At 41.8% G+C, this 26,196-nt stretch overlaps 1 protein-coding gene across 1 annotated transcript in view; it reads left to right on the top strand.

Annotated features, from left to right (window-relative positions):
- The window catches only part of LOC135514339 (small G protein signaling modulator 1-like), an 87,508-nt gene that overhangs the window by 23,043 nt on the left and 38,269 nt on the right, over window positions 1-26,196 (top strand). The window contains exons 3-7 of the mRNA XM_064937759.1: window positions 16,825-16,900; window positions 24,040-24,202; window positions 24,420-24,572; window positions 24,688-24,755; window positions 24,905-25,050. Of these exons, the coding sequence (XP_064793831.1) occupies window positions 16,825-16,900; window positions 24,040-24,202; window positions 24,420-24,572; window positions 24,688-24,755; window positions 24,905-25,050 (606 nt within the window). The remainder of the gene's footprint in view (window positions 1-16,824; window positions 16,901-24,039; window positions 24,203-24,419; window positions 24,573-24,687; window positions 24,756-24,904; window positions 25,051-26,196) is intronic.

The raw sequence follows: 26,196 nt of genomic DNA, 5'->3' as shown, positions 1-26,196 counted from the left end.
CTGGAGAGAGTTTGCTGCACTGAAAGTAAAGGGGCTGAATAATTTTGCACACCCAATTTTTCAGTTTTTGATCTGTTAAAAATGTTTGAAACATCCAATAAATGTCGTTCCACTTCATGATTGTGTCCCACTTGTTGTTGATTCTTCACAAAAAAATACAGTTTTATATCTTTATGTTTGAAGCCTGAAATGTGGCAAAAGGTGGCAAAGTTCAAGGGGGCCGCAAGGCACTGTATAATAATTAGTTAGTGCAGAAAAGGAATTATTTGTTGTTGTTGGGGGGCACTGAAGGGGGGTTTCCCCAGGGAGCCATATTAGGTGACTTTTACTTTGAGTCATTTTCTATTAAGTTATTTTTACTTTTACTCGAGTATTACAGTTGGGTACTTTTTCCACCACTGGTGAGAAGAGAGCAAGGTAACTATTACTCAGCTATGCCCATAGGTTGTTTAGCAAGCGTGGTAAAGTTGAATTAGTCAGCTCTGCTCATTGGCCATAGGGTAATTGGTGACTGACATTCTGCACATGGCTATTTGATAGTAAAGGACGAGGAGTGACATGACGTTGATGAGAGCATCAACATCAAATATAAATTCCCATAGAGAGGAAACGATGTGAATATGGGATGACGTCAAAGCAGCACACCATTCAGACCGCCTTACTGATTGAACCTATATTATCACCTACATATCTCTTATCCACAGCAACATACAATCAGGTCATTCCACTTAAGGAGGCAAAACAACCATAAACAGTGCATTCGGAAAGTATTCAGACCCCTTGATTTCCCCCACATTATCTTACGTTAATGTCCTCATTAATCGAAACACAATAATAGCCCATAATTACAAAGTGAAAACAGGTTTGTATTTGTTTGTGCAAATTGACCACATTTTGTTTTGAAATTCCTTATGTACATAAGTATTCAGACCCTTCGCTATGAGACTTGAAATTGAGCTCAGGTGCATCCTGTTTCCATTGATCATCCTTGATGTTTCTACAACTTGGAGTCCACCTGTGGTATATTCAATTATATTGGACTCGGCGTTGCCTTAAGGCATGAGGGTATACCACACCAGCTGTTTGAGCAACTGCCCCTGGGCCCTGAGGACACACAGCTCCACCACCTCATCCTCTCCTATGAAGAAAAGGTCACGGGGCAAAACAAAGGTGACAAACTAGGGGTCAGAAGTGGTGCTGTTATTGATGTAGGTAAGCCATTGAGAACACATAGTCATTTGCAAAAATCAATATTCAATATTCAGGCCTTCATCTCAGTGGGAATGTGGGTTGTGGGGGAATTTTAAAACAGCCAGCATGTACTGCTTGTAAAACAACAAGGAGATGCACTTCAAAGCTTTCTGCAAAAATCAAGTATTTTCTTCAACTTAACCTTAAATTTAAAAACAGCGAATGAGTAAATTCATTGTATTGTCTCATGTTCAGCATTGACCAGAGGCCTGATGTTTGAGCTGCTCTGATTAACTGTGTCACTCTGCGGCCTCCTGAGCCTCTCTCTCTCACAGCAGGGTGGGCCCCTAATGAGCAAGGTGTGTGTGTGTGTGCGTGTGTGCGTGTGTGTGTGTGTGTGTGTGTGTGTGTGTGTGTGTGTGTGTGTGTGTGTGTGTGTGTGTGTGTGTGTGTGTGTGTGTGTGTGTGTGTGTGTGTGTGTGTGTGAGAGAGATCAGACTTTGGGATTGCTATTGTTATCGTGATGGCAGCATGAGTCATGTTTGTGGCTGATTTTTAACATTGCTGCCGACGCTGACAGACGGCCAAAGGCAGGGCTTTTGGTTTGAAATTGGTATATAGCATTTCTATTTCAATGCTTTCAGGGGGCCAAAATTGAATATGCACTGTATTTACACATTAGTATCATCAGTTGTATCCAAGCCTTAGTTAGCATACTTTAATTACCATGGTTCAAGTCAAATATCATATGAGTCACCAGTGTTTTTCCCTTCTCAGTAAACTATGTAAATGGAGTTTGGGTCCTAGAAAAAAATTCTACATAAATCTAATGTATTTTTATTAGCATTTTTATAATGAGGAAGGATGAGTATTTCTGAGTGCATCTTGTCGTGGTAATTTCCTGTATTGCTAAACAGTGAGAGAGCAAACCACACACAAGTCAGAGTTATATTATAAAGTCCATCTTTAATTGTGTATGAGCTTCACCATAGCCCTGTGACTCTTAGATCAACTCAGTGTCTATAAATTAATTCTCTGAGAGTGCTTACAAAATAATTCTTAGCATCATTTATAGCCAAGACACACCCCTCTCAACTCACATGACGAATAACATATCTTAGGAACATTACAAGGAAGACTTTTAATTGAAAGAGGAGTATCCCGTAGCCAGACAGCATTAGCTATAAATTACTGTTCAGTTTGGTCTCTTTAGACGAGATTCTAATCTCGTTCTTGGTACCACTTAGGACCAAAACATTACCTCATCCAATGGCATATATCAATTGTCAATTCTAGATACCCCCATCTCAAATACAATCCCTCCTGGACAAGCTCACGGAGACAGTGAGCCTCTGAGGTCATATACTAGGTCAAGATAAGGGCAACCTCAGAGGGGACATACAATAGTTTCAGACACATTCCCATAAGAAGACAAGCCTCCATTCTGTCCTCCTCCCCTTCTGATATTCTTCATAGCATCACATGGTTTAACAGATACATTGACATATGAAGACAAGCCTGACCTCTCCCCTCTCTGGGCCCCAAGTGACTGAGCCCTAGCTGAGAAGGGATAACTGCAACTGACAACAGTATAGTCCAAAAGAATTCATTCTAATGACAAAAATAAGATAAAACATCTTATTTATCTATGTTACCTAACTAATTCTGATTCAGCCACGACATTCCCCTCTCAAGGGACATTGTCCCTTCTGGAGAATCAGAACAGTAATTACGTACTCAATATTTAAAATAAAATAAAAAATAAAATCCCTTCAATGTCAAATACCTTAGCTTATATGTAAGCTTTTTCCCTTCTGACACTAAGTTTACAACCTTTATTCTACAAGACAAACCTGCACAGGTTTAATCACACAGAATAATCAATGGTTGAGAAAAATACAAATAAAAACATAACATATAAATACTCCCTAAGTTACATGAGAACCAGTGTCTAAACACAGACGTCATCACAACATATAGGACAGGCATCCCTCTAAGTCCTTATGCTCAGAGATGTAGTCAGGAATAGAGAATAGGTCAGGGAAATCATTCATATTCCAAATCATAATTAAAAAATCAAATATTTATCCAACCAAAATTTAGAATGACATTGCTCAGTGATTCAAATTGGTCTTATCACTCTTAGTAAAAAACTCACTTCAACACACATCAATATTAGCAGAATTTACATTCATATTAACATTCAGTATAATTATCCCATAATTCTGCTATTATCTTTTTTAATCACGATTATAATACAGATCAGTATCTCAATGCATTCTTAATCTAAATTACTATAATTTTACGTGGTGTAGACTTCTACAATCAACCTGATACCTCAAAAGTCTAAAACAATTGTATTGGCACAGTTGACCAACCCCCTCTCTCAGGCACTGATTCTTCTGGCTTCCTTTTCCTTCTTCTTCAGATATCTTTACAGTTCAAAGTGGATGGCCCATGATAATGTCCCAATTTCAATGTTTCATCTTTACCACTCATTATTATGTCTTGTCCATTCGTCAACCATGATACCAGCAACATAAGAAAAGTTTAGAACAGATTTCTCTCCATCCTCACTCCACGTGGACTCCTCTCACACTCCTGAGAGAAACATGAAAGAAAAGCAGTTGATAGCTTAGATCGGATACTGTACACCAATTTCTGGCTTGGTTCCTTTCTCCCGGTAGAAGTGGTCCAGACAGGGCCTTATTCAACGCCTCAATAGCCTATATTATATGTAGCCTTAGAAATACAGTGTATTCAGGAAATATTCAGACCCCTTTACTTTTCCACATTTTGTTACATTACAGCCTTATTCTAAAATGTATTCAATTACACACAATACCCCATAAAGACAAAGTGAAAACAGGATTTTAGAAATGTTTTCAAATGTAAAAAAAAAACAGACCCATTGTTATGAGACTCGAAATTGAGCCTCCCGAGTAGCGCAGCGGTCTAAGGCACTGCAGTGCTTGAAGCGTCCCTACAGATCTGTGTTCGACTCCGGGCTGTGTCACAGCCGGCCGCGACCGGGAGACCCATGAGGCTCAACTGGCCCAGCATCGTCTGGGTTAGGAGAGGGTTTGGCCTGCCCGGATGTCCTTATCCCATCGCGCTCTAGCGACACATGTGGCAGTCCGGGTGCATGCACGCTGACACTGGCTTCTGGGTTATGCGCCCAGTGTGTCACGAAGCAGTGCGGCTTGGCAGTGTCGTGTTTCATAAGGACGTATGGCTCTCGACCTTCGCCACTACCGAGTCCATACCGGAGTTGCAGCAATGGGACAAGACTGTAACTACCAATTGGATATATCATGAAATTGGGGAGAAAAAATATAATTGAGATGGTTTGGGATGAGTTGGACCGCAGAGTGAAGGAAAGGCAGTGAATAAGTGCTTAGCATGTATGGGAACTCCTTCAAGACGGTTGGAAATGCTTTCCAGGTTGTCATTGTAAATAAGAATTTGTTTTTAACTGACTTGCCTAGTTAAATAAAAGTTTTATCAAATAAAAATTCCAGGGGAAGCTGGTTGAGAGAATGCCAGTGTGTGAGTGTGCAAAGCTGTCGTCGAGACAAAGGGGGGATACTTTGACGAATCTCAAATATAAAATATATTGATTTGTTTAAGACTTTTTTGATTACTACATGATTCCATATGTGTTATTTCATAGTGTTGATGTCTTCACTCTTATTCTACAATGTATAAAATAGTAAAAATAAAGAAAAACCCATGAAAAAGTAGGTGTGTCCAAACTTTTGACTGGTACTGTGTATATATAAAAATATATATATATATATAATTTATATATTTACAAAAAAAAATATGGGGGATTGGAAATGATGCAGACAATTGCATTGATGAAAGCCAGTCTATCTACAATATTACATCTGATCTACCCCTTGTTCACCCATGGCTGCGTGGCCACATATGCCTCCAACTCAATCATCAAGTTTGCAGACGAAACAACAGGAGTAGGCCTGATTACCAACAATGACGAGACAGCATACAGGAAGGATGTCAAGGCCCTGGTGGAGTGGTGCCAAGAAAATAACCTCTCCCTCAATGTCAACAAAAACGAAGGAGCTGATCATGGACTTCAGGAGACATCAGAGGGAGCACGCACCCATCCACATTGACGATAGAGAATGTGAAAAGCTTCATGTTCCTCGGCGTACACATCACTGATAATCTGAAATTGTCTACCCACACAGAGAGTGTGGAAGAGAAGGAGCGCAACAGCGCCTGTTCAACCTCAGGAGGCTGAAAAAATTTGGCTTGGTTCCTAAGACCCTCACAAACTTTTACAGATGCCCCATTGAGAACATCCTGCCGAGGATGGTCCGATCGGCCCAACGCATCACACTGCCTGCCCTCCAAGACACCTACAGCACCCGATGTCACAAGAAGGACAAAAAGATAATCAAGGACATCAACCTCCTGAGCCATGGCCTTGATTGGAGTCCACCTGTGGTAAATTCAATTGATTTGGACATTATTTGGAAATGCACACAGCTATCTCTATAAGGTCCCACAGTAGACCAGTGCATTTCAGAGCAAAAACCAAGCCGTGAGGTCGAAGGAAATGTCCGTAGAGCTCCGAGACAGGATTGTGTCGAGGCACAGATCTGGGGAAGGGTACCAAAACATTTCTGCAGCATTGAAGGTCCCCAAGAAAACAGTGTCCTTCATCATTCTTAAATGGAAAAAAGCTCTTACTGGAGCTGACAGCCCAGCTAAACTGAGCAATCGGGGGAGAAGGGCCTTGGTCAGGGAGGTGACCAAGAACCCGATGGTCACTCTGTTCCAGAGTTCCTCTGTGGAGATGGGAGAACCTTCCAGAAGGATGAGTTGCGGAAGCCACTCCTCAGTAAAAGGCACATGATAGCCCGCTTGTAGATTGCCAAAGGTGCCTAAAGGACTCTCGGACATTGAGAAACAAGATGCTCTGGTCTGATGAAAGAAAGATTGAACTCTTTGGCCTGAATGTTAAGTGTCACATCTGGAGGAAATCAGGCACCACTCATCATCTGGCCAATACCATCCCTACAGTGAAGCATGGTGGTGGCAGCATCATGCTGTGAGGATGTTTTTCAGTGGCAGGGAGCTTGTCCAACCTGACAGATCTTGAGAGGATCTGCAGAGAATAATGGGAGAAACTCTCCAAATACAGGGCTACCGAGCTTAGTGTCATACCCGAGCTTAGTGTCATACCCGAGTCTATAATCGCTGCCAAAGGTGATTGAAGAGGGTATTGAGTAAAGGGTCTGAATACTTATGTAAATGTTATATTTCCGTTTTTAATTTGTAATAAATTTACAAATGCCTAAAAACTGTTTTTTGCTTTGTCATTATGGGGTATTGTGTGTAGATTGCTGAGAGTTTAATAAAAAAAAAACTATTTTAGAATAAGTCTGTAACGTAACAAAATGTGGAAGAAGTGAAGGGGTCTGAATTTTTCCCAAATGTGCACTGTGTGCTGATGATTCAACCCTTTGCGCGTCAGCAACCGCAGCTAGTGAAATCTCTGCAACCCTAAACAATGAGTTGTAGTCAGTTTTAGAATGGGTGGCCAGTAATAAACTGGTCCTTAAGATCTCTAAAACTAAGAACATCGTATTTGGTACAAATCATTACCTTAGTTCTAGACCTCAGCTAAATCTGATAATGAATGGTGTGGCTGTTGAGCAAGTTAAGGAGACTAAATTACTTGGTGTTACCTTAGATTGTAACTGTCATTGTAAAAAAATATTGATTCAATGGTTGCAAAGATGGTGAGAGGTCTGTCTGTCATAAAGATATGCTCTGTTTTTTTTGACACCACACTCCACAAAGCAAGTCCTGCAGGCTCAAGTTTGATCTTATCTTGATTATTGTCCAGTCATATGGTCAAGTGCTGCGAAGAAGGATCTTGTTATGCTGCAGCTGGTCATGAACAGAGTGGTGCGTTTTGCTCTCCATTGTAATCAGAGGGCTAATATCAATACTATGCTGCCAGTCTGTCTTTGCTAAGAGTTGAGGAGAGACTGAGTGCATCACTTCTTCTTTTTATAAGAAACATTCATGTGTTGGAAATTCCAAATTGTTTGCGTAGTAAATGTACACACAGCGCTGACACACACGCTTGAGGTATTTTCACAGTCCCCAAGTCCAGAACAAGCATTTTGTGACACTCGCAATAACATCTGCTAAATGTGTATGCGACCAATAGATTTGGATTTGAACACATTCAAGGAAAACATACAGTATTATCCAGAGCCATGACTGCATGGAACTCCCTTCCATCTCATATATGCGCAAGTGAACAGCAAACCTGGTTTCACAAAACAAATAAGGCAACACCTCACGGTAAAACGCATCTCTCCCATGTAAACCTACTTTTTGTGTGTATGTAACATTGGAAAAGAATTTTGGTTCCAACCAACCAATCATTTCATTCTGAACTGAATCATAATTTTTTTAAATTCTGTTTAATTTTTAAACTTTGACTTCTAGAGTTTTTTTAACCTTAATCTCATTAAATGACTTCACCAATTAGTGCGGATAGAGCAGGCAAACTAGTTGTTTACGTACATGATGGACAGACAAGTGTAGCCTATGGTGCAAGATGCGACTGAAATGTTGCAGGTGGGGAGAAAGTGAGAGAGGGTTGATGAGGAAGCTTGAAGAGCTGAGCATCTTGTTATGGCATGCATTATCTGAATTAGGTCCACATAATTATATCTAGAGGATTGGCTTCTATGAAGGCACTTTGAATGTCCTTTTTGAGATAGCTAGCTAACAAGCTTGAGCTAGGTAGCTAACAAGCTTGTGTGCAGAGCTGCACCAGAATTGAAAAAAAATAATGTTTTACATTTTAGTAGTTAATAAATCTAACGTGAAACATGATAAGTAGGATAATAAAGTATAGTATCCTTAACTGTGCCTGACCACCTTGATTCAGTGTTATGTAGCAAAATTTGAAATTGTGTTTTTGACATTGGATAAAAGCAGACACAGAGCTACAAAATGTTATATCATACACTGCATTTGATGAACAATGGGAAAGTAATTCTGCTTTGAAAATTGATTAACTTGTAATCCCACTTTTGAGAAAGTGGCCATTGAATGTTTTGGTACCTACTGGAGAGACCTTTGTCTACACCCGTTCAGCATTGTTCACACCCTCTTAAGCCAGACCCACCCATCTCTTTAAGGATTCACATGTGAGGTCATGTGCTAAACAGTGAGTAGTGTAGTAAAGATTAAGACTAAAAGTGGTAAAAGTTGTAGCCTACAATAAGAAAAAATTCCAGGTAAACAGAAAGTGTCCAGATAACAAATATTGTATAAATATTAGATGATTCTTACCCAGACACACTTGTCTAAATTGGTGAAAGAAATGCTATAACCCCCAGCCACATCTAGCTTAGTGGATGGGTCACTACAGAAGGTGTAAACGGTACAATAAATGGTTACTTGCATAGTAGCAATATCAAAAATAGATGGTGTCAATATAAAGTAAATATAAGAAAAGGTGTCAATGCCAGTAGAGAAAGAACAAAATAATATACAGTATGTACAAGAACAATAACGATATCGTTGATACTGGTGATAGATGCATACAATCGGGTAAAGTGCCTGAGCAGCAGGATAAAAAATAAATAGTAGCCTTAACGTATGGCGTGTATGTTAGGAGAGTGAATAGAGGCACTGCAGATAGTGCTGATGACTGGGAACTCGCCCCCCAGTGATGAACTGGTCCGTTCAAACCACTCGTGAACTAGGGAATCTATATTCAGAGAGCCTGTTTCTGTCCTGCCCTTGACTTTGCTGCAGGGCATGTGATGTCCATAGTCTCTTCATCACAAAACTCCCTGATCTTCTCAGAAATGTAAGTTTGTCTAGCTGTTTCCAGTCCAAGTGGTGCTTGTACAGTCAGACCATCTATGGGGGGAATGATGTCGGCGTTGCGCAGGAGCTGAAACCTGGTCCCGACTGAGTCCGAACGCTCCTTGGCAACAACAACACCAGGCTCCAGAGCATCAAAGCTGTAAAACAGGAAATAAGAAAACAAATTGAGAAGAAATTACAACCTTGCAAAACATCAATTCACCTCTCAAGTTTAGACAAGAAGAATAACCTTATACAATGCAATGAAAATGATATTCTCCTGAAGTGTTGGTACTGCTTGATCTGTGGCAGCGGCCTGAAGTACGGAGTCAAAATTAGAAATGTATGATATCTGAAACTGTAGATAGACTTTTACCCGTGTACATGAATGAACGCTTCACAGCAGACTGCAATCCCTATCATTAAATAAGACGTCCTGTGTAGTTTCCCTTTTGTTTGTACAGCTTGCTTGGTCCGTTTTGTCAAGTCACTCTGGTTCACACTGACCATGAGCAATGGCACAAAAATCGTTCTCCTGAAAGTAGTCCATCACAACGTTTTCCCACTGACCTTTGTCAATAGCGCCTGATAAATTCATAGCAGCAATATTATTGAGAGCAGTCGCAACACATTTGCAGTTTTCCATGGCTAACTTTATATCTTTTGCAAAAATGTTTAAAAAACTGTTTTTGCTTTGTCAGTATGGAGTATTGTGTGTAGATGGATAAGGGGGAAAGCAATTTAATCTCTTTTAGAATAAAGCTGTAAATGTAACAAAATGTGGAAAAAGTCAAGGTGTCTGAATACTTTCCAAATGTCTGCAAATAGTTCCCGTGTTTGTGTTCCCGTGTTTGTGTTTTACACCTCCAGCAGAATAGTTACATTTGTGTGCATGATATTCAGTTTCACTGGCATATAGTACGTTCTATGGATGGTCTTCAACTCAGTCGTTTATGTCTGGGATGATATAGACATGACTGGGCACTTTAACATATATCTATCCATCCATCCATCATCATCATCAATAGCATCTCCTAGGTCTTCCTCACATTTTTGTTTTACTTGTTGTGTGTCATCAGGAAAAGCCTATATCAACCCTTGTTACAGTTTGGAAATCAACTTTAGAGGTTTGTCAGACTGCCTTAAAATAGTTTGAAGCTTCTTGCTTGTCCAGTGTTTGCTGCACACAGAAAATAGTGTTGTATCTGCAAAAACTCCCCTCAGCTCCATCATCAGACTGGTCTTCCCTGGCTGCATGACCCTGATGAGACCCCTGTCACCATCTGATCCTGCTCAGATGAGACATGATAAAGAATTACATTGGTGTACATTTATACATTATATTATACATTAATAGAATCAATGGTTCAGCAATCTAAATAACCGTTTATCCCAGACTGTAGCCTACCCATCAACTCAAGATAGAACGTTATATCCATTCACTGATTGTTATAATATACTGCAAAATGTACCTGAGCTCAGTAGAGTGGTCTTCCCTGGCTGTCTGACCCTGCTAAGACATGATGAGCATAGTGTTGCGTACTGACTGTGCACTATTAAAGTGACGCCTGTAGAGCTGTTTATACCGAGTCTGTCACAGCCTACTAGGAGTGGTGGGTTGGAGTCAAGCGCAGAGAGCAGGGTTCAGTAAATTGTAATTTATTCTCCGGCAAAAAAACGGTCACTTCGGCGGAAGTCGTGACAGTGTCCATGTGAAAAGTAGGGAATTAGCTGTGACTAATAAAAACGCAGAAAAACTTCAGAATATCGGTCTTCAATCATTTGGCTGCTGGTTTCATCGTTTGACTCAGGTCTAGTGTAATTGAGTCAAAAATAATAGCTAAAGTCAGTGAGCTAGCTAGCTAACTTTAGCTAACATGTCAGTTACATTACTAGCTCAGCACTGGGAGTAAATATTTATTTTTCTGTCAAACAGCAGTTACCTTGCTAGCTACATCAGTCAACTAAAGAGTAGCCCGTTTCAGCTCTGCTTGCTTTTACAACTCTGAGAAAAAGTGCAACACAGACAGCAGCTGCCTCTGTTCATCTCTCCTATGCTGGTCCTATACGCCAGCCTTTCAGAAAGATTTACTTCATACAGCATGTCCGTATGCTCTGTGGTGTATGTGTGGTCCTAAATTCAGCTGGCTGATACCAAAAAAACAGCCTACCTGACCTCCCCGAGGCGTCCGCATGGTCCTTAAGCATACCGGAGCCACGTTTTGTATCACAGCGCAATTAGAAATCTATTTCAGAATGTGGGGAGGTCATGTCACCCCTGTCCCCAGGTGAAAATAGACAACCAATGGCAAGTTGTTGATGCCTATGATTATGCCTGTATCATCCCAGTTGACCAAAGAGGTACCCACGATGAGGCCCACGATGAGCCTTGGGTCCTGGAGGAGCTTCGGCCAAATCTGGAGAGAGAGCAGGGCTGGAAGTTGTCTGCACCACCGGTTCTTTGAGCCAGGCAAACCCATCATAGACAACATCACAGACGCCATCTCCGGTAGCCGCCAGATTATCGGCGTGATCAGTCGTCGCTACCTGGAGAGTGAATGGTACTCTCGGGAGATGCAGATGGCCAGCTTCAGTCTGTTTGATAAGCAGAAGCATGTGTTGATCCTGGTGTTTCTGGATTAGTTCTCGGACCAGCAGCTATCGCCCTACCATCGCATGATGAGGCTGGTGAAAAGACTCACCTACTTGAGCTGGCCCAGAGCTGGGGAGCAAACTGGGATCTTCTGGGAGAAACTCCGTGTCAGGACCCGGTTACGAACCTGGGTCTCCGGAGTGAGAAACAGTCACTTAACCAACTGAGCCACGAATAGTCAGCAGAACCCAGAAGATGAGGCAGACACAGCAGTACTTAAGACGGTGTATTTAATAAAGTAAAAAAAGGAGAAGTCCTTCAATACAAAATGGCAAATCCAAAAGGTGGTAGGTATAGCACAAAAAAGCCTCAAGAGATACTCAAAAACAAAAACAGAATTCCACAAGAGCATCCACCGGAAACGACAAGAATACACAGAACACTAGGGCTGGGTGCTAACATACAAACACAGAGCACAGAACTGAGGGAAACTAAGGGTTTAAATACAATCAGGGGAAACGAGGCACAGGTGCAAATAATAATGGGGAACAAGGGAAAAAACATAAGGTCAAAAAGCACAATGGGGGCATCTAGTGACCAAAACCCGGAACAACCCTGGCCAAATCCTGACACTCCGGGTGGCTTTGGAGACCAGGGACTGCCCTGCTGAGGAGAAACCCATCCTCTCCGGGGTAGAGAGGGCATGATAGTGACATTCTAAATGTAAAGCCAATTGACCTGAAGCTGGACAAAAAAATATGTATAATAAGTTAAATAAAAGTCCAAGTGTATAAACTGCAATATTATTTCCAACAGTGGGTTATTAACTAATGTGTATATGTACTATAATCAGAAACTGAGTTGGGCAAATGTTATGCAATTTCGTGATGAGATGTACAGATAATTAATTTGACCCATATTGTCAGAGCAAAATCATCCTGCAGCAACAGGATTTGAACGTTTGGTCCATAATGTTGCTTTATCGGTGGTTAAACTATTAGCTTGCCAATGTAACTGTTATGAAAGTTGTATTGTCAATTTGTTTTGTTATTTAAACGCCACTTTAAACGTGTACATGACACTGTATCGTTTTGACAATATCGCATTATTATTTTTGCAATCGTTGGGTGTTCCTGCAACAAAACTCCATTATTTCTCGTTCATAGCTTGTTCTCCATCTTCTTTGTTTTCATCTCTTATTTCCATGACTGATCAAAACTCATTTTCACATGGCTCCCTTGTCCCTCTGCAGCAGACATGGTAAACAATATGTTTGGACCATGGAACCGCAATAAAATCTCAATATTGCATCGCAATACATATACAAGTGTGAGAATCGCACGTGTTAATGCGTTAGTGTGGGTTTTCAGTGAATTTATGTAAATCACTAAGCTCATCTGCATTTCCTGCAGTGTAGGAAAATTCTCAGCACTGAAAGAGTGATTATATTCCGATCCTACATCTGTAGAATTTTATGTTTTCACTTCCTTAATTTTCTCTTCACCTCCCTACCCTAATTTTTCTGTTTTGTCTCATTTGGTTAATTATGCAAACTCTAGAGATCGGCAGCCTAGTGGTTGGAGCGTTGGGCCTGTAACCAAAATGTTGCTGGATCGAATCCCCGAGGTGATTGAGGTAGTATGTACATGTAGATATGGTTAAAGTGACTATGCATATATGATAAACAGAGAGTAGCATAAAAGAGGGGTTGGAGGGTGGCGGGTGGCGGGACACAATGCAGATAGCCCGTTTAGCCAATGTGCGGGGGGCACTGGTTGGTCGAGCCAATTGAGGTAGTATGTACATGAATGTATAGTTAAAGTGACTTTGCATATATGATAAACAGAGAGTAGCAGAAGCGTAAAAGAGGGTTTGGGGACACACACAATGCAAATAGTCCAGGTAGCCATTTGATTACCTGTTCAGGAGTCTTATGGCTTGTGGGTAAAAACGGTTGAGAATCCTTTTTGTCCTAGACTTGGCACTTTGGTACCGCTTGCCATGCAGTAGTAGAGAGAACAGTCTATGACTTGGGTCTTTGACAATTTTTAGGGCCTTCCTCTGACACCGCCTGGTGTAGAGGTCCTGGATGGCAGGCAGTTTATCCCCAGTGATGTACTGGGCCATACGCACTACCCTCTGTAATGCCTTGCGGTCGGAGTCCGAGCGACTGCCGTACCAGGCAGTGATGCAACCAGTCAGGATGCTCTCGATGTTGCAGCTGTAGAACCCTTGAGGATCTCAGGACCCATGCCAAATATTTTTAGTTTCCTGAGGGGAATAGGCTTTGTCGTGCCCTCTTCACGACTGTCTTGGTGTCAAATGCGGAAGACACATTTCAGTTGATTGCATTCAGTTGTACAACTGACTAGGTATCCCCTTTCCCTTACTAGTTATCTATACAGTGGGGCAAAATAGTATTTAGTCAGCCACCAATTGTGCAAGTTTTCCCACTTAAAAAGATGAGAGAGGCCTATAATTTTCATCATACACTTCAACTATGACAGACAAAATTAGAAAACAAAATCCAGAAAATCACATTGTAGGATTTTTAATGAATTTATTTGCAAAATATGATGGAAAATAAGAATTTGGTCACCTACAAACAAGCAAGATTTCTGGCTCTCACAGACCTGTAACTTCTTCTTTAAGAGGCTCCTCTGTCCTCCACTCGTTACCTGTATTAATGGCACCTGTTTGAAGTTGTTATCAGTATAAAAGACACCTGTCCACAACCTCAAACAGTCACACTCCAAACAACACTATGGCCAAGACCAAAGAGCTGTCAAAGGACACCAGAAACAAAATTGTAGACATGCACCAGGCTGGGAAGTCTGAATCTGCAATAGGTAAGCAGCTTGGTTTGAAGAAATCAACTGTGGGAGCAATTATTAGGAAATGGAAGACATACAAGACCACTGATAATCTCCCTCGATCTGGGGCTCCACGCAAGATCTCACCCCGTTGGGTCAAAATGATCACAAGAACGGTGAGCAAAAATCCCAGAACCACACGGGGGGACACAGAGCTGGGACCAAAGTAACAAAGCCTAGCATCAGTAACACACTACGCCGCCAGGGACTCAAAATCCTGCAGTGCCAGACGTGTCCCCCTGCTTAAGCCAGTACATGTCCAGGCCCGTCTGAAGTTTGCTAGAGAGCATTTGGATGATCCAGAAGAAGATTGGGAGAATGTCATATGGTCAGATGAAACCAAAATAGACATTTTTGGTAAAAACTCAACTCGTCGTGTTTGGAGGACAAAGAATACTGAGTTGCATCCAAAGAACACCATACCTACTGTGAAGCATGGGGGTGGAAACATTATGCTTTGGGGCTGTTTTTCTGCAAAGGGACCAGGACGACTGATCCGTGTAAAGGAAAGAATGAATGGGTCCATGTATCGTGAGATTTTATGTGAAAACTTCCTTCCATCAGCAAGGGCATTGAAGATGAAACGTGGCTGGGTCTTTCAGCATGACAATGATACCAAACACACCGCCCAGGCAACGAAGGAGTGGCTTCGTAAGAAGCATTTCAAGGTCCTGGAGTGGCCTAGCCAGTCTCCAGATCTCAACCCCATAGAAAATGTTTGGAGGGAGTTGAAAGTCCATGTTGCCTAGCAACAGCCCCAAAACATCATTGCTCTAGAGGAGATCTGCATGGAGGAATGGGCCAAAATACCAGCAACAGTGTGTGAAAACCTTGTGATGATTTACAGAAAACGTTTGACCTCTGTCATTGCTAACAAAGGGTATTTAATAATTTAATGTTATTGACCAAATACTTATTTTCCACCATAATTTGCAAAGAAAATGTGATTTTCTGGATTTGTTTTCTCATTTTGTCTGTCATAGTTGAAGTGTACCTATGATGAAAATTACAGGCCTCTATCATCTTTTTAAGTGGGAGAACTTGCACAATTGGTGGCTGACTAAATACTTTTTTTGCCCCACTGTATGTCACAGTGCATTTGCACTGAGCAGGGCTTGAACTCTCAACCTTCTGCACCACATCACACACCATCAAGGAAGTGGAACTCTGGGAATGTGGTGCCACCAATGTACTCCAGCCATCATGTTATGGGCAAGATTTACATCCACAAACTGAAATGGCTGTGTGTTTGTTTGTGACCCGACTGCACGCCAAAAGACTCCCCACTGATCTAAGCCTAAGAATTAGCAAGTTACTGTACAGGTCTCAGGCAAGGCTATTCTGTTACACTTATGACAGACAATAATACTTCCACATCTGTTTAACCATACTAGATTTACAATCAGAGATACACAATCAAGTCAGTTATGCTTCTGCTTCAATGGAACATTGTGAACTTTTAATCTGCCCTCCGTAGTGATATTCAAAGCTCCTCTGTCTGCACAGCTGTGCGATGTGTGTCTGTGTCTTTGTGTTCTCTAGGCAGGCACCACCTCTCTTTTTGCAGGGTAATATCTCATCAGAGGAAAGACTCATTACAACAGGAAATTAGTGCTATCTGGGCTTCTCTCTATGCAGGCTGATTTCCCAGATGTAGAGCAGTGGCAGTGCTAGGAGATGTCCCCGTATCCACCAGGGTCAGAGTTATCAGTCATCTGGGGTGCAGGTAAGCAAGGGGAAACCACGGTTTCGATAAAACCAAACCCTTCAAATGAGTCTTACTCTGCCCCCCCCCCCCGCTTTTTTCCCCCGAAGCTGTGTCTGCACAAGTGAGGTTTCTGCTATATCTGACGTCTCTGACTCAATTGCAGGTGTCGTATGGTGCCAGCCTCGACGATACATGAAAAGCCGGCGACACTGTGCTCTCACGCTCTCTCTTTCTCCATTCACATCTCAATAGATTTAATTATAAATCCAGGCTGTGAGGTGGGCCCCAGAGGTGTGGGTATAGTAGCCCACTCACCTAACCACCCAACCTCAACCCTCTTCAGCCCTATCCATCTGAGATCAGCTTGATGCAAGCTGGGTGACTCATTCATCTAACTTGGCGTGTACTCATGGCACGCACTCATCTCATTCCCTCTCACTCTCTCCTTCCCTCCTTCCCTCCACCCCTCCTATCTCTTACCAATGTTGAAAAAATGCAGTAGAAATTGACTGGTAAATCCTTTCCTCGTTTCCGTAGACTAGTGGTTTTATCGAGAATGTCTGAGTGTCTCCCTCTGTCATTCACAGGTGAAGCAGATCATGGAGGAGGCTGTCACCAGGAAGTTTGTACATGAAGACAGCAGCCACATTGTCTCGTTTTGTGGTGAGTTTCGACTATTGGGACATATTTGTTCATTAATCACCTAAAAATATAATCTTTGGTCATTGTGCCAATCAGAAGGAACAGGTCTCCTGTCGGACATGAGTCAGTCAGCTTCCATTGGCCAGGTGTTTTTTCAGACGTACACTGAGTGGACAAAACATTAAGAACACCTGCACTTTCCATTACATAGACTGACCAGGTGAAACCAGGTGAAGGTATGATCCCTTATTGATGTCACTTGTTATATCCACTTCAATCATTGTAGATGAAGGGGAGGAGACAGATTAAAGAAGGATTTTTAAGCCTTGAGACAATTGAGACATGGATTGTGTATGTTTAGCATTCAGAGGGGGAATGGAAAAGACAAAATATTTAAGTGCCTTTGAATGTGGTATGGTAGTACGTGCAAGACGTACCGGTTTGTGTCAAGAACTGCAACGCTACTGGGTTTTTCACACTCATCAGTTTCCTGTCTGTATCAAGAATGGTTAACTACCCAAAGGACATCCAGCCAACTTGACACAACTGTAGGAAGCTTTGGAGTCAACACAGCCCAGTATCCCTGTGAAACGCTTTCAACACCTTGTAGAGTCCATGCCCTGACGAATTGAGACTGTTCTGAGGGCAAAAAGGGGGGGGGGGGGCAACTGAATTTTAGTAATGTGTTCCTAATGTTTTATACACTCTTATTATATTTGGTAAGAATAATATTGGTTTCCCATTTTCTGGTACCTTAAAATATGTCTATAAAACCTGACATCGCAAAGAAAATCTGTCAGAATCACGTCATTGCAACCATTGCTGGGAAGCCTCTTATGTAACACAGCCAGGGAATAAGGTCGTAGAGCCCTGTGAAGAGTTTAGGTGATTTAACACTTTAGTAAAAAAAAAGGCTTGTTGTAAGCATAAGGATAGGTGATAATGACAATCTGTTGCACTGCATTGGGGTGTGAAAGAATCATCTCACAGTCACTGACGTGGGGGAGGGTGGGTGACATGTTAGTCATCAAGCCTCACTGACATCCTACCGAGATTCGCAGGCTATTTTATCAACTGATAAAAGTGGCAAAGGAAAATACCAAATCTGCATATCACGTCAACCTGTGGGTGGAACGTTTGAGTGGCTGCTAGCTGACAACTGTGAGATCCATCTCTAAGGAATGGCTCTCCCTACCCACAACAACAGTAGAGTAGCTTGCCTTTTAACAGACCTGGAAGTAAGAGCTTTCCCTCGAGCTCATACACCGTGGTGGGTGTTAGCTCCCCCTTGCATCCCCCCATGGGCTCTCTGTGTTGTTGTGGCTCTTTTACTCCCACATATTCTACTCTGCTCACGTTGTACACCAAGCTGTCACAATAGAGATGTGTCTGCGCAGAGATCACAGGATGGACCGGCAGGGCGAGGGGCGGAGGAGAGGACTTGCTTGGGCAGGTCACCAGGGAGTAATTAGCCTCTATCATCATGGTCACATTTACAAGTCGCTAAGGCAGGAGCGCCTGGGAGAATGTCAAGCGTGAGCGTCTTCTTCCTTTTCTCCTCACCAAAAGAGCTATTATTCGTTTCACTGCTGTGACCGAGATGGTCAACAGTCATCCAATTGTTAATTGAGCTTAGTATTAAAGGTGTGGTCGTGGACGTAGCCTGAGTCCGATCTGTTTCTGCTCTTTTGCCAACTCCATAAGGCACCCAGGATTTTGGCACATTGAAGAATTCATCGTAAGCCAGTATGGTGGCTGGCCATATTTAGAATGTGTTCATGTCATTGTGCTGAAATCGCCTGTGAGTGTAGCACTAGATGAGCTGGTCCGGGTCAGTAGCAACACACACTGAGTCCCCTAATGTGTTCTGTTGCCACAGACACATGCTGATTAGGGGTCATTACTTCAGTAGCTGTGATTACCTTTTTAATAAGAGTGCCTGTGTAGAGAGAGGACCGGGTCCAGCCACTCATTTCCTGTGACTGCTTCAACCACAGGGTATGTTTGACGTGGTGAATATTGCTTTGGTTGCATCGTCCCCGGGTTATGTTGAGCCAAAGTATCACAAAGCCAAATAGGTTTCGCCCTCTGGAATATTGTTTTCGATATTTGAAATTGTTTTGTAATAGCTGGAAAGACAAGGGGCATCCTATTGAGACCTCTTGAGTTTTATTACAAATGGCGCTTCTCTCTCCCCTGTAATAATAAGGAAAAGACAACAGAGATAATGAGAAAGGAAGAGAGAGAGAGTAGATACTGTATCAGTGAGTGTATGCAGAAAACTGCTCCAACATTACAATTACAAAGCTACTGAACAACTGGAAAATATAATAACTCTGATTACATGGTTTCATTTTTTATTTGCAGATCTGTGTAAACTTTACAGTTGTTGCTATTCTTATACATGATAAGTTTAGTTATTCAGTGCAATAATGGACATGGTATGGTAATGATCTTCATATGGGCTTTGTTATGAGGATACTGTAGAGCCGGTGGGCTAAGTTGGTAAAGAAAACAAAATGCATCGCAGGCTGACATTTTTTCAGGAAGTCATGGTCAGGTTTTATTAACTCAATATCAAATCGTTTTTGGTACCTTACTGTGATTGCTTTCAATTAAAATGGTTTTAAAAAAAGAAACCAACATTGCTTCTTAGCAAAGAGCAATTTCTCAAGCAAGAATTTTGCTTGGACTGTCTGGGAGTGGTCTGAGTGGAGAAGGGAAAATGGAAACTAGCAGTTATTGGCAGAGGGGTTAGGAACTCTCTTACTTATTGGCCTATTAGGGCTGTCCCCGACCCCAAAAAATCTTGGTTGACAGAGTCATCTGTTGTTTTGACCAATCGATTGGTTAAAATGTTAAAAGTGAATTATTCCATATATAGATGTTTGAATAAAATCAACTATATGTAGGCTGCTTTGTCTGATGCTTTAAGCACTGCAATTAAAAATTAAGACACACAAAATACCCTAAAGAGGGAGCCAGAGATAAATATAGCTTAACCAGAAGAAAAACAACCTGTCTCTCCTCCTCCTTCCGTTGCTACTGGCCTTAGCAGATTCTGCCATTATGCTCCTGAAGTTGCTGCTAATAGGCTACACCAGCGGTCGGCAACCTTTTGCATTTGGAGTGCCATGTTATCGTACATTTCTACACATCTGCGTGCCACTTATGATTTTCAAATGCACATTTCCTTGGAACAGTTTCATTTAATTTATAATAATGTTGAAATATCTCAATCAAAATTCTATCTAAATGAAAATGATACAAATGTAAAAGTATTGCCGTTGCCAATATGTAACATGTCAAAATAAAAAGCCTACGTAAAGCCAACAAATAAAAACATGGCAGGTAGAAAATATCCTGATAAAAATAAATATCCTATAAATCACATTGGCTACGCATGGCCTGTCTGCAAGGAACTTGAAACATTGTATCAACTGTTAACTTGGATCTGGCCTGAAGCTCACACTAGCAAAAATCTCTGGGCCCTGGAGTTTCCTGGAGACAGTGATCTCTGGACAGACACAGCTTTAGGCTAATTGCACAAGGGATTTTTTCATTTTTAATTTAAATAGGCAAGTCAGTTAAGAGCAAATTCTTATTTACAATGATGGCCTACCTAATTGTGCACTGCCCTATGGGACTCCTAATCACAACCAGATGTGATATAGCCTGGATTCAAACCAGGTACTATAGTGGCACCTCTTGCACTGCCATGCAGTGCCTGTGACCGCTGCGCCACTCGGGAGCCCCATAAGAAGTAATAATAAGGAATAAGAAGTAATCAGGTGGGCCCTTTTTATGACATGTCCACTGGATCAAAGCCTGACATTTTTTTCCCCTTTCATGCTGAGTGGTTATCGAAAGAGAGAGCTGGAAAGCCTATTTGAAAAATCTATGTTGTGGAGCTAGTGTCATTCTCTATAGATGTGAAAACAGACTTTGTTTACTTGCTTTTTGAGGTGAAGAAAAAATTACTTTGAGAAGCTCCACGGTGATGGTGAGTTAAGTCAATCAGAAATAGTATCAGATCCCCAAATGGGCACATTTATAGGACTACATTTGCGAGGAGGCCAGGTAGCCTAGGCCTAGTTCTATGCATAATCCGGTGCATGTCCGTACTCAAGATGGACAGGAGCGCTCCAAACAAAAGACAATGAAATATGAAAATAATGAAATAAACCCAAACTTTTTCCTCACAAGTGTAGCCTAGGTTGGGCGCTCTGCAAACAACGTGCCCACTTCTGCAATGACAACGGTAAGACTAATAATAATATAATTGAATTCATTAACAGAAATTTCTGTAACCAAACAAACAATGTAGATGAGAACTTAAAATGATGGCGCACTAGTAAAGTACTAGTGATACTAATCCTCCGCAATGGACAGGTGTCTCGTGCACCATCGTTTTGCTTTTAGATATTTGCCACTGCTCGACAAAAAAATCTTGATCGACCAAACAAGTGGACTAAATGGGGTCAACCCTATGGTCTACTCACTAATCTACCGCATGACGATGTCACCATGGACTAAAAGGGCATTATCATAGTTTTCACAATATTATTCCAAACTCATAGTGTGGAAATGATATATAAAACATAGGGAAATCACGTTTTTGACTGCACTTGTCCTTTAACATGTATTTTTGTAGTCCTAAAAAAGACGCCTTTATCCTGTTGTAATCTAGTTAGAGAGAGAGAGAGAGAGAGAGAGAGAGAGAGCCCTCCACTGCTCTTCTCAGTCCCAGTGCTGAAGCTCTCCATCAGCAGGGGTTTCCATGACGACCATGGCCTTCCCCATGTGAGCGGAACAACAGGATTAGTCCTGAGAGAGAGCTCAAATGTCAACACCGCTCAAGGCATGCCACATCGGCCTTATAGGAAGATGTGTGTCTCTGTACTGTATGGATGTGTGTGTCTGTGCACTTGTATTTACTGCAAAGCTCACGTTTATGGATAACCTGACAAAAATGATTGGCTTCTTTGAGCCACTCATAAGAGCCTCAAGTTGCAAAGCTTTGTCTGAAGTGTCTATCATGCAGCTGAGTCATAATTACACAGAAGTTACCCACTAGGCACAAACTGGTTGAATCAACACTGTTTCAACTTCATTTGTCATCCTATTGTGAAGTGGAATCTACATGGAAAATTTGGATTTAAAAAAACTAACTCGTAACCAGAATTCTACATAGACAAACCTTGTTGAAAATATGCTGAATTTGTACCTTTAAAAAACAACATCCAATCTTCAACGGTTAAATCCACTATCAGAAAAAATAAATAATTGGGCAGCACTTCCTACTGGAGCATTGACCTATCTACAGCAAACTTTTGGTCTCCCATCCAGAGGTTTAACCACACCCAGTTTAGCTATGCCATCTGTCACTGACTATTACCAATGTGCCATCATGAGAATGATTGTTGAGAGATCTCCACTGAAAAACTAAATAGATTCACTGTTGCTATCGAAGTCATTCCAAAGGGTAGGTTTAACAGAGCAAATGAAATGTGACAATAGTTTATCACCCATAACATCAATGACGCTATTTAGGCCTGTATAGCATTTGTAAAGTCATCAACAGTTATTGTTTTGAATTCAACAAAAAAATAGACAATACAATTTGGCCAATGCAATGTTCCCTAGCGCAGTAGCCCAAGACTGCCGCGCAGCTCCCCTGGACTGCCGGTGCAGAAATATCAGCCCACAGAGAGATTGAACTTTCTGGAGCAGTGGTCACCAACCGGTCGATCGTGATCCAAGGCGTTCCTAGTTGACTGCCAAACATTTCTGTTGAAAACCCAACGATAAATTATTATTATTATTATTTTATTCGTCTCGGGCTGTTGGGCAGGTAGGCGAACTGTTGCGATTTTGAACCATTTCATGTGTCTGAAGGTACAAGCTCTGCCTTCCCGGCGGGCCCAGAGAGCAAATCAAGTGCACTATAGGCCTACCGCTAGCCAATCGGATGGCTCAGATGAGGTAGCGGGTATAAAAGAAAGCTACAGCGAAGTTGATAGTGTGTGATTTCAAAACGTTTAAAACCATGACTAGAGAGAGGCTGTCACAACGAATACAACAAAGAGATGCTGTTTAAGATCTTACTCAGCACTGTCAACACTTTGTATTCAACACTTTTATAAGCCATAAAATGCGCTTTTTTCCTATTTATTTGAAAAGCAAGTCAGGTAAAGACGTTTTTTTGTGTCTTAAGGGGGCAGTTTTGTATTTTGAGACATGCTTGAATAAGCTAAGTAGCGAATAGACAGAGGGTAGCATTGTTTGTCTGATTCTCTGTAATAATGGCATGGGAATAATAATGCATTTTATTTTGTCTGAAGGACAAGTGGATAAACAGGTTAATGTTTTCTCAAAAGTCTCATGGATTGTAGGCCTACATTGAACACCACACATTGGCTGCTACTGCAGGCTGAATGATAGAACAGCTATTTCCATGTTAAAATGTTATGGGATGCGATTTTCTTCTTTGTTTTTGATGGTTGGCCACTCGGGTCGGCCTACATTATGATCAAATAGCTACAGTAGCCTACTTGGCCACTGTTAAAACTGTAACTTAAAGTGGCTACAGCCTCAGTGTTCACAGTAAACGCACGCTGGAAGAAGCACAGAATTTTCAAAACGATCAAGTTTGCACTCAGCAGACCTGAAATTTGCTCAGAGCTAAAAAATAAAATAAAAATGAGTGGGAATATTTGCCCTAGGGTTTCAACCTCTGATTTCAAATGTAATGATATTTAGTGATATTGAATTGTCGAATCAACCATAAATCAACATTTGAAGGAGATGTATCTTCTGCTTGGATAACTCCATCTGTGCCACTGACTTAGTCTGGCTTTAAGTCCAGTTTGTCTACAACCAAACACAATTCAATATCACTTATTACAAAAAATATCCTATTAACTTGTCGACAAGTTAACAAATAATACAAGTAAAGGAAAATGCAGAACGTAACCTTGTCATCATGATGAATACTTTCAGTGAACTCTCCTGTGGTGTTTCCCATCAATCTTTAGAAGTCTATTATTTGTGTGTGTGTGTGTGTGTGTGTGTGTGTGTGTGTGTGTGTGTGTGTGTGTGTGTGTGTGTGTGTGTGTGTGTGTGTGTGTGTGTGTGTGTGTGTGTGTGTGTGTACACAGCTGCGGTGGAGGCTTGCGTTCTACATGGGCTTAAGCGGCGAGCGGCGGGATTCCTGCGTAGCAATAAAATAGCAGCGCTCTTCATGAAGGTGGGGAAGAGCTTCACCCCGGCAGAGGAGCTGTGCAGGAAGGCTCAGGAGCTGGAACAGATCATCGAGAGCAAGTGAGAGCACACACACACACACACACCACCGGATCCCTGTACAGACAGACTGTAGCACTCAAAATCAAAGAGCTGTTACTGTATAGTACTTCTAACAAGTCCTTGTCATGATTTCTGTCATACGGCATCTACTCACACATATTTATAGTTTACTGATGCAACAAAGGTGTAACATACTGTAATACAAAGGAAACTGCTGGGTTCCTCCTTCCCTCAGGCGGAACCAAAGCATGCCCAACCAGGACAGCATACGGAGACTGCCCAGGCTGTCGAGCCTCAGCCCGCAGGTGGTCAGAAACTTGTGGATCCGCACGGCCCTCTTTGAGAAGGTGCTGGACAAGATCGTGCTCTACCTCGTGGAGAACAGCAGGTGAGTCATATTGGGTGAGGGGGGGGGGGGTGGAAATGGCATGGTCACCTGCAAGGAGGGGGAAATGAAAATGCAGAAATTCATGGCTCACCTCCATCACATCTTTATGTTCCAGTAAATTCTACGAAAAAGAGGCCATTCTGATGGATCCGGTGGACGGACCCATTCTGGCCTCTTTGTTAGGTAACATTGTTAAGCTTTTACTCACATGCATCTCATCTCAGACATTATATCAGTGTAGGGAAGGGGATTCTACTCACACAGGGCACCAATTGATGTAAGGGATTCTCCTCACGTGCATCTTTTCATGCCATTGTTCTGTACTCTGGCAGTGGGGCCCTGTGCCTTGGAGTACACAAAGATGAAAACGGCGGACCACTTCTGGACAGACCCCTCAGCAGACGAGCTGGTCCAGAGACACCGCATCCACAGTGGTCATTGCAGACAGGACTCCCCCACCAAGAGGCCTGCCCTTTGTGTAAGGTTCCTGGGAAGAGTAGGGGTCTGAATCTCATCCAACAAGTCTACCAAACTCCCCCAAATAGGATTGGCCATGAGCACATTATCCCATATACGTCGCTTTATTGATTATTTCACAACTTTGTTTGGCTGACCCTGCACACAATTAGCTCAGTTATCAGTGAGCAATCCTGTCATTGAAGCCAACCTCAGCTTCTCTCTTTCAGTAGAAGAAAGACCTGCTGTTGTCAATGCATTAAGGAGCACAGTGCGTCCCGTGAGAGAGGACAAGAGTCTATTTTCATATTGTCAATGACCCCTGCAACTAGAAACATCTCGCCACGTATCCCACTCCCATGCCACGTTGACAATGGAGAGTTGCTTATTGCAGCATTGTATCCTTTTTTTTTTACCCCAGAGGCAAATGTAATGGGCTTTGTCAACACAAACAAAGTGGCGAGATGGTTTCCCATTTAGTTTTTCTTCAAGCAAGCAAATGCAAGTGTAGCAACCTGACTCAAACACAGGGCTTAAAAGGGTTCTTACAGAGCTGAATAAGTTGAATCATTGCTAATTAATTCCCAGTGGATCATTTTTGTGGTAAATAGTATCAAACAAACTAAATGCGCTAAACGAACAATATTTTTACATTTAACTAGGCAAGTCAGTTAATTAAGAACAAATTCTCATTTACAATGACAGCCTAGAAACAGTGGGTTAAGCTGCCTTGTTCAGGGGCAGAAGGACAGATTTGACCTTTTCAACTCGGGGATTCGATCTGGCAACCTTTCGGTTACTGGTCCAACGCTCTAATCACTAGGCTACCTGCCGCCCCAATATGGCACAATACATACATTTTGTACCATTGATGTGTAGGATATCCAATCAAAAATGCATATTTTGACCAATGGATAAAATTATATATTAATTGTGTAGATAATTCTCTAAGAAAATGAATGTTCCAAACCTCATGTCTCTATCATACCCCGTTCAAAAGGCATCTGAGTTTTTACCCGTGTAGGATGATCAAAATTAGGGTGACTAAGTTAGAGGCCAGAGGGAAAAAGTTTTAAAACATCTGTAAAATAGCAGCCCGTCAGCAAGGCTGGATGCTGTGCTAAAATTAAGGCTACCTGTGAGGCTCACCATTGAACTCGTCATCTTT

This window comes from Oncorhynchus masou, chromosome 25 (genome assembly GCF_036934945.1).
Source record: "Oncorhynchus masou masou isolate Uvic2021 chromosome 25, UVic_Omas_1.1, whole genome shotgun sequence".
NCBI classification, from domain to species: Eukaryota; Metazoa; Chordata; class Actinopteri; order Salmoniformes; family Salmonidae; genus Oncorhynchus; species Oncorhynchus masou.
This window is presented reverse-complemented; position numbering and strand designations above follow the sequence as displayed.